Source organism: Trematomus bernacchii, unplaced genomic scaffold, assembly GCF_902827165.1.
Source record: "Trematomus bernacchii unplaced genomic scaffold, fTreBer1.1, whole genome shotgun sequence".
NCBI classification, from domain to species: Eukaryota; Metazoa; Chordata; class Actinopteri; order Perciformes; family Nototheniidae; genus Trematomus; species Trematomus bernacchii.
In genome coordinates this window covers 2,007,146-2,016,050 of record NW_022987648.1, presented here as the reverse complement: position 1 = coordinate 2,016,050, position 8,905 = coordinate 2,007,146, and the positions used below count along the sequence as shown (strand labels likewise).

Genomic DNA, 8,905 nt, shown 5'->3' with positions numbered 1-8,905 from the left:
CACAACGCAACTACAACGACACATATCACTGGCAGGGCTGCATGCTTTAACTAACTGCTCACTAAATAACTTAATAAACGTAATGTCTAGTGGAACGTCACGTAGAGGATTGCCCAATGGAAATAAGCATAATGCTGCAATGTTGCAAGGAAAGCATGAAAGCACTTTAATCACTGCAGATTTTCATTATTCCATAATCAATTGAGATAGAGCCAATTGCGTTTAGACTAAGTCTTTCAGTCCAATTTACGGCAACGTCTAACCGTACTGACAAATTGAACTTGTCTTCTGGGAGGACTACTGCCAGAAAAACAATGAAGCAGTGAACAAGGCTTTCCATTCATTTTCTCTGTGGTCAGGACTTGGCTTGCTCCTGTGACAAAAGCATAACCTTCTCAGATCCAAGCTTGGCTCCAAGCTTGGCTTTGACTTGTTTCCGTCATTTAGAGCAACAGAGAAGCAGTGGAGGAGGTGGGTTAGTTTCCAGTTCAATACAAAGGAATTATTGTTTAGCAAAGTTTTGTGGAAATTGAATTATACAGTGATGCATATCTTTTTGAGAAAAATGCATAACATTAGGGTTGGTCTGAAAATTCATATCAAGTTTTGAGGATGTGATTCGCTTGTTTTTATACTCTACCAGGAAGGAAGTGCTTTTTCGTCTCTATTGGCTAACTAGCATATATGTGCAGCCACATCAAAGTCAGCTATGTCTTAAAAAATAAAGAGTTAGAGGGGAAGGAACAGTAACATAATACTGTGCAGAGAGATACTCAGTGGTGAATGTATATGAGATCTCACCAGGATCCAGGAGGACCTCCACCTGTTCAACCTGCTGCACGCGTGGCTCCGGCTCTGGCACTGTGGAAACATAACAGTTAGATGTGGTTTCAGCTGAAAGAGACAGATGTTCACCAGCTGCTGGAAAACTATCAGGATGTGGTGATATACAGATATGAATTACAACAGACATTTACTATTCAATCATCATTGTCTGTAAGGCACATTAGCAGAACCCTTCCAGTACACCTATCATGGGATCATTGACATGTTAAAAGAGAATTCACAGGAATAACAGTAAACTTCAGCTTCTATAAATATCATGGAATAAATGAATGGTTTGCCAAGCCTTGCCCACTTAATTAGAGTGTCTACGCCCGTCAAGCTTCTAATTCTCGCACTGCATGTGTGTGAGTTGGTTGGAAACGCTGCTTCCAGTCATTTTTTTAACTAAGGCAAACACAGCAAAGTGTCTTGAATATGTGAACTGTGAACGTCCACAAGCTAAATAAAGAGCAGGACAAAGCCTTGCAACCTGATATACCAGCAACTAGGCTTGAACCCAAAACACATTTTTCTTTATTCTGAAGGAACATATAGAGTTACATGACATATCCCTTGACTCTGGAGGTTACTGCTGTAGTTAACCAACTAGCAGGCCATTCACAGCTTACATTTGAGCAGATAAAAAAACTGTTTCATCTATCCTTCACATTTGTTCATCTGTTTGCTCTAAAAGTGATGCTTAAAAAAAGAAACCACCCTTTAAATAACCAGTACCCTCCTTTTTAGAGACTAATTTGCACACCATTGCATTTTGTGGGGAAATCCATGGCCTGGTGTGCTCAGCTGTGACTGGACTACAGTTGTTCTGGAGCAAGGTTTAGCAAACCTTTGTTTGATACACAACCTGCAGGTCTTTACCTGCAGGTTGTGTATCTGGATTTGGTTTTGTGCTGTGTTGTATCAGGCCAACCCAACAGTACATTCCCTCAGAGGGCCCAGCCCTGACAAACACTTACCTGACCTCATGCAGTTTTTCAAGCAGAGGGCCTCAGTGTCGAACCTATTGTCATTGCCTCCACAACCTCCATACCAGAACTGTGTACAGATCCCGTTCTTTCTGTCAAAGAACCACTTAGCCTGATAGTCTTTGCACGGCATTCCAGGGTCATAGTCAAGTGAGCATTGGTCTGCAAATTCATTAACTAGAACATGCATAAAGAAAAAAGACAAGAGCAGTGATAGACGACAGACAGAGAGAGAAGATGAGTTTGTGTTAATATTTAATGAAGTATATATTAAACATACAGCATGTACTGTGTGCTGTTAAAGAAGATGCTGGTTATGGATACAATCATATTAATAAGGGTTTTTAGCTCTAATGGGGTCAAATGAATCTTAGAATTGATATGGTTCATTCTCCTAGGGCAAAGGAAATGGAATACAACATGCCATAATATCTTTCAAGGGCTACTGGCATTATTAGGAGTTTGGGCATTTGAAAATAAGAAAGCATTCAGTAGAAAGAAAGAGGTTTAGGTGCAGGTTTATTGGTGAATCTCACAGTTAGTTATAACTACAGCTACTGTTTCGTTAGTTATTTTAGTCATCCAAGATCTTTAAGCTGTGTGGTTCAGGTTACCAGCATGTTACCAATACCAGGAGTCAAACCCATTAAATAAATATAAATTCTTCATCGCAGATAACTAGGAACATTCTCTGGAGTCTTGGCTGCATCGTCTGTTAATTCATTTCTGGGACAGCATTGTGTAAACTTTGCTAGTAAAATCATGTTCTTGCTCACACAGTCATGATCATGGTTTTTGGGTTTCCTGTTTTATTTTGAAAAGTTTTCTCCCCGTGTTTTGTCTGTTTTTACTTCCTGTATTTGTGTTTTCCCACCTGTTGGGATTGTTTGCCCTGTCCTGTTTTTTCATGTCAGCTTGCCTTCATTTCTATTCAGTTCTGTCGGATCCTTGTGTGTGTTTGTCGTACATCGGGAGGTTCTGTTCAGGTTTGCCTTGCCTTGACATGTGTTTTCTTTTGAGTGTTTGCCCTATGCTTCACTCCTTCCTGACACACACTGGCTTATCAGAGTACAGCCATCACTGAATACAAATAATAAAGGCAGCATTTAGCATGCTAAATGAATGATTGCAGGGCAGGTAGAGAAGCTTATCTCCTCAGACTCTCCTGTTACAGTCACTTTAGATGTCCTCATGTATTACAGCAGGAATGCCTTTAGTTTGTGCCTTCCAAGAAGCAGCAGCTGCAAAGCTTTACTCCTCGGACAAATATATGGGCTCTAAATATGTTTCCCTGCTTCTACTGTCTTACCAACAAGAAGTTGATTTCGTACAATGCAACTTCAAGCAACCAAGACCACTAGTTTGAGCGGTAGGTTTTCTACGTTTTCCTGAATGAACCACATTCTATTGTTGGACTTTACATTTTTTGGCACATTTGTGTAGTATTTCATTTTAAATATTGCTGTACATACTGAATGGAAGATCAAAGAGTGAATTTCTTCCAGCTTATTAACATTTCATGCAAGTTTAAAAAAACATAGTACAGGTAAAAGCAGAAAACATGGGCACATATGCATGTGTGTGCATGTGCAGTCACTCACCAGTTTGTGGTCTGTCCAGCGGTGTAGTGTTCACAGGGCTGCTGCTCCGGCTGGATGGCTTATGCTCTGCTGCTTCTGTCAAAGGGAAGATGTATTCAGTTTCATTTGGCTTGGCTTTAGTTTAACAACTATAACACGAAGAAAAAAAGACCAAGGTGTTTAAAAATGTCCAAAAAGACTGCAAAGTAAGGGTCAAAGTAAGGGTATTGCAATACATTAATATTTAAGTTAACATGGATAATTTTAAATAGGAATAATTGATATAATGTTTAAAATACAATTATATATTATTATAAAATCTTGTATATAATCCAGCACCACTTAAGTCATTGCTGTTTCTTGCTGTACTTTCTTTGTCTTCCCCACCCAGAAATGTTCATATCTGGTGGAATTGATAAGGTTTCAATGTTGTGGGTGATGAGGCGTAGGAAATATTCCTTAATGTTTTTTTAATAAGACATCATCTTGTGGGATAAAAAACGTACGACTCATTTGTGTAGATGTGTTTAAGGACCTACTCGTAGTCATGATGCCTTTGCGGGTGGAGACGGCCTGTCCCTCTGCAGTGTGGGCGGTGACCACAGCGTGGTATGTCTGAGCGCTCTGCAGGTTGTCCACGGAGAGCTCTGTGCCCGACACGTTGGTCTTCAGCACCAGGGCGTGGTCGTGCAGCCGGGTCACCATCACCTCGAAGTACACAAAGAGCTTGGAGTCCGGGTTGGTCCAACGCAGCTTGAGGCTGCTGGAGGTCACGTTAGAGACGTGGAGCTCATCTGACTCTGAAGGGGGGAATACTCACTTCAGTATGGCTCTTGGCTATGGGGAAATGTATCCGCAGCTACTATTAGCTGTTAGCTATGCATTGCTTAAACGCAGGGGTGTCAAACTCAAGGCCCGCGGGCCGGATTGGGCCTTTGGCCGGATTTTTGGACCTCATTTTATGTGGCCCGCAAGAGCTTGCAAGGAATATAATATACACTACAATTGGCGTAATTGTTCAATATTTGCTTTCAATTATTTGCCCTAGACTTCTTCTTTCAGACATAGTTATTTATGGAGTTATTACCAGAACTGATAATAATCCAATGCAGAGCCAATAATGTAATATAATACATTATATTTATGTATATTTATATAGTCTTAAAGTTACAACCGGCCTTTTGAGTGCAACCATAATGCTAATGTAGCCCGTAATGAAGTTGAGTTGGACACCCCAGGCTTAAAGAATCAGAATTCAAAGTCAATAAAGCCGTATTTACCAGTCCATATCAAAGAGTACTTTAAACTTTAAAATAACAGTTATTTTGTTGAATCCAAACTTACCAGTGTGCTTTCTTTGATGAACTGTCTGTTGGTTTTCATGATGTTTGTGATATTCCCTGTGAATATACCAATAAATCGTGAATAAAACCATCAAAGTCCCAAAACAGAAACAAGTTATAAATAAATACAAAATACTACAATACTAACTCCTGTTGGTGTGATGAAGAAAAGGGGTTTTTCAGGGCCTGGTCACTCTGGAACCACTTGCAGTTTTTGGAGACTTCAGGGGACATGTAGAAAGCATTTTCAACTAAAGAGAAGAATAAGGCAGAACATGGTGTGTCACTCACAGGGACTTGGATTAACCTATCAATTAATGGCATTTAGACAAAAAGAAACAACAACAAAAACATAAATAAAATAAATGGTCTTTGACTTACTGCTGATGTACTTTGGCAGCAGCTGGCCGAAGGTCTGCATGTGTTTGTCGTAAAATTGTGAGATGGTGTCCAGCCGCTTAAAGAACACATCTGACGGCTCACTGGCCATGCGTGACAATACACGAGCGTCCCCAGCGCTCAGAGTCTTGCCCACACCCAGGATCACCAGGAAGTAGCCTCTGCACTTGATCTCAGTGGCAATACGCACCAGCTGCTCCTCTTCTCCTTCCACACTTCCTGTCACAAAGAGCAGCAGCACTTTCCTGGGACGTTGGAGAGGCGCCACTTCAAACACCTGCTCCACGGTCGATTCAATAGCCGCCGCCAGCGCCCGGCCACCCTCTAGCTGTGGCGTCTTCTCCAGCAGGAATTTGACTATATCCTGAGCTGAGCTGTACTCGGTCAAACCGATGTCAACACGGATTGGAGAGCCAGTTTTGTTGATGAGGAACTCGTAAGGGGCTTGCTGGATCACAGACACTCTGGGGTGGTGAGCGGATGTTGTGGGATTTGAAGACACTTGGAGCTGCTCAACGATGGACGCGATGTAGCGTTTTATTTCAGTAAAGACAGTTGGGTAAGTTGTCTCCGAGCTGTCCATGACGAAAGCCATGTCGATGTCCTCGTCGGTGGTTGAAGACCTCCTGTCTCGGCTAGCTGACGGGGGCACATAGTCACACATCTGGTCCGGAGAGCAGAAGTCTAAAAAAAAGCAACCCCATAAAATGTATTGTTACTTTAGTCACTAAATGAAGGCGATGTATTTCGAATCATCAAAAGTTGTATTGGAGGTACTCATTAAGCCAGTGTACTGTCCAGAGTTTCCGTTAGCCGGTAATTACCGGACTTTGACCGGTAAAATATGCTGAAGACCGGCAAATCTAAATCTCTCCGGTCAAAATGTCCGGTCAAAATAATTTCCCCTTAGCACAATACTGCATCAGTTGCGCCACTTATGTGACAGACAAGAATAGTATGTGACAGACAAGAAGAGTATGTGACAGACAAGAAGAGTATGTGACAGACAAGAATAGTCAATTATAATGTCTACACTTAATGTGGAGAAAGAGATGTCCTGTATGGGTTGATTGTGCGTTGATCTGTTGGCAATGCCTCGGGGTTCCGGTGGGCATGTAAACAAATGCATAATGCTGCGCTATACTTTGCGGCCTCACCCGGTTGCATAGCGACGCTTATTGTTTAGGTGTCTTTTGATAAGCAGGTAGTCATATCATTAGCTAGAACTAGCTAGATCTGATCGATATGGACATACACGCGAGTGAAGTCTAATCTGACGGGAGAGAGAGATCAGCTGCTGCTGACGAGTCGACACGCAGCTCTGCATGATCACCTGCAGCGGTGAGCAGAGCAACACACACACTTCAGGTTAGAACATCACACTTAGCTATTTTAATTACCTCTCAAACTACCTAAACTAGTTATCGATATGTTTAGTTTTACTGTCGGGTCACTCATTACTGGATCCGCGAGCTGCATGATACTGGCGGGCTGTCAGGAGAGAGAGAGAGCGCTCCGTTTATTATAAGTTACTGTACACTTTTGAATAATGTAGTTAATCTACTATAATTAGTTTGTTTAATATCGAATCATATCAATTTGTTTTAAAGCTCAATAAATAACAACGAAGACCTTTGACCGGCACTTTTCTCATTTTGTCCGGAAGATTTCAACTTTAACGGACATGTTGACCAGCAAAAAGACATTCTAACGGAAACTCTGGTACTGTCAGACCAATGGAATTATTTTGTATAATGGTGGCGTTACACAAGGTTCAAACATAGGGCGCAACTTCTTTTTTTTTCAGAAACATTACTGCGATAAATAATACAATATAACATACGATATTGTTTTCCAATTTCTCAAAGACTTATATGAACAGAAACAGAATATTTTTCAGGACAACCTTTGTATGAGATGCAAATATGTTTAAGACAATTTTTTGAAAATAAATCAGTGTAAATGTGAAAAATATATTAAGATATAATATTAACAAAAACTAATCTGTGGTGACATTATTAATGTTCAAACATGGAGCTCTTACCGAAGCAGACATGGCAGTTCATCACCTTCTGGAGGACTGAATTGTACTGAGCACTTCCAGGGCCAGGCAGCACGAGGACCTGAGCCAGGGCTGTGTTGTTCACCTGGAGAACAAGAGGCACAGTACAGTTCACTGCATCAGTTTCTCCTGTAGAGACACTGTCAATGGGCTTATGTATATGCCTGTACTGCAAAGTTCCCCTTTGACATATAACAATAATTATTATTAATATTTATACAGTAAGCCTACTTTTAAAAACAAAGTTACAAAGTGCTTTACATGGACAAGTCGCTCAGGCGGCAACAGAACATGAGGTCAACTAACCCCACCCCACCCTGCAAACTATACAATGTTAAGTACAATAATAAAAATGTAAAAAGAAAGTAAAGTCGAATAAAACATGGATGTACAGTAAAACCGAGTAATGGCATTATTAGTAAAAGGCTTTAATAAGAGATTAGTTTTAAGAAGTGATTTAAAAGATGTCCCTGATTCTGCCAGCCTCAGATTCTTGGACAGGGAGTTCCAGAGCTGCGGAGCTCTGACGTAAAAGGCTCGGTCACCCTTAGTTTTTAGCGTGGTTTTGGGAACAGCCAGAAAGAAGAGCCCTACCCGAGGATCTGAGGCTGCCACAGGCTCATAAGGGCACACAAGTCAGGGAGGTAATCAGGATCCAAACTGTTAGATCTTTAAAAGTAACCTTTCTTTTTAAAGATAGCTGCAGATTGTATTGCTCCACCTCTCACTACTCTTTTTAACCTCTCCCTCAGCACAAACACAATTCCAAAATTGTGGATGTCAGCGTATGTCCTGCCTCTACTAAAAGGTGGGGAGGCCACTTTATTAAATAACTATAGGCCCATCTCTAAATTGTCAGTTCTGGCTAAGGTTCTTGAACGCCTAGTGAGTGAACGGGTAAAGGTGTTTTTATGTAACAATGACATCCTGTCTAAACATCAGTCAGGCTTCAGAAAGAAACATAGCACCATCACTGCGACAATGAATGTGGTGAATGATGTGGCGAGTATTTTAGATAAAAAGCAGAGTTGTGCAGCTCTATTTATTGATCTTTCTAAAGCGTTTGACACTGTCGATCATCGCATCTTGAAGCAGAGGCTACTCAGTATTGGCATATCCAGCCATGCAGTGGGGTGGTTTGTGAACTACCTCTCTGAAAGGTCCCAATGTGCTTACTTTGATGGGCTGTCTTCTGAGTGGTTAAACATTACTAATGGTGTTCCTCAAGGTTCTGTTTTAGGTCCACTTTTATTCTCCATATATATCAACAGTTTAGGTGAAAATGTGGATGAAGCTACTTTACATTTTTATGCGGACGATACCGTGATGTACTGTGCAGGTCCCTCCATTAAGGAGGCGGTTGTTAAATTACAGGCTGTTTTTAACATTATTCAGACTCAGCTCTCTGAACTAAAGCTTCATTTAAATGTTGATAAAACCAAGGTAATGCTCTTTTCAAAAGCTAAAAAGACACCAGAGCCTGTTTTAGATATTGTAACTACGCAAGGAATAAAACTTGAAGTGGTTACCTGTTACAAATACCTTGGTATCTGGCTTGATGACTGTTTCACTTTTAAACGTCATGTCAATAACCTGCTTAAAAAACGGAGGGTTAGGCTAGGTTTCTTTTACAGGAACAAGTCCTGTTTCTCGCTTGAGGCCAGAAAAAGGCTAGTCACTGTGACCTTTTTACCTGTGCTGGACTATGGT

General features: G+C 41.0%; 1 protein-coding gene across 1 annotated transcript in view; it reads right to left on the bottom strand.

The window, feature by feature from the left end:
* The window catches only part of col6a3 (collagen, type VI, alpha 3), a 70,701-nt gene that overhangs the window by 1,450 nt on the left and 60,346 nt on the right, over positions 1–8,905 (bottom strand). The window contains 8 exon segments of the mRNA XM_034134551.1: positions 802–861; positions 1,803–1,988; positions 3,413–3,487; positions 3,931–4,191; positions 4,736–4,791; positions 4,883–4,985; positions 5,116–5,817; positions 7,178–7,280. Of these exon segments, the coding sequence (XP_033990442.1) occupies positions 802–861; positions 1,803–1,988; positions 3,413–3,487; positions 3,931–4,191; positions 4,736–4,791; positions 4,883–4,985; positions 5,116–5,817; positions 7,178–7,280 (1,546 nt within the window).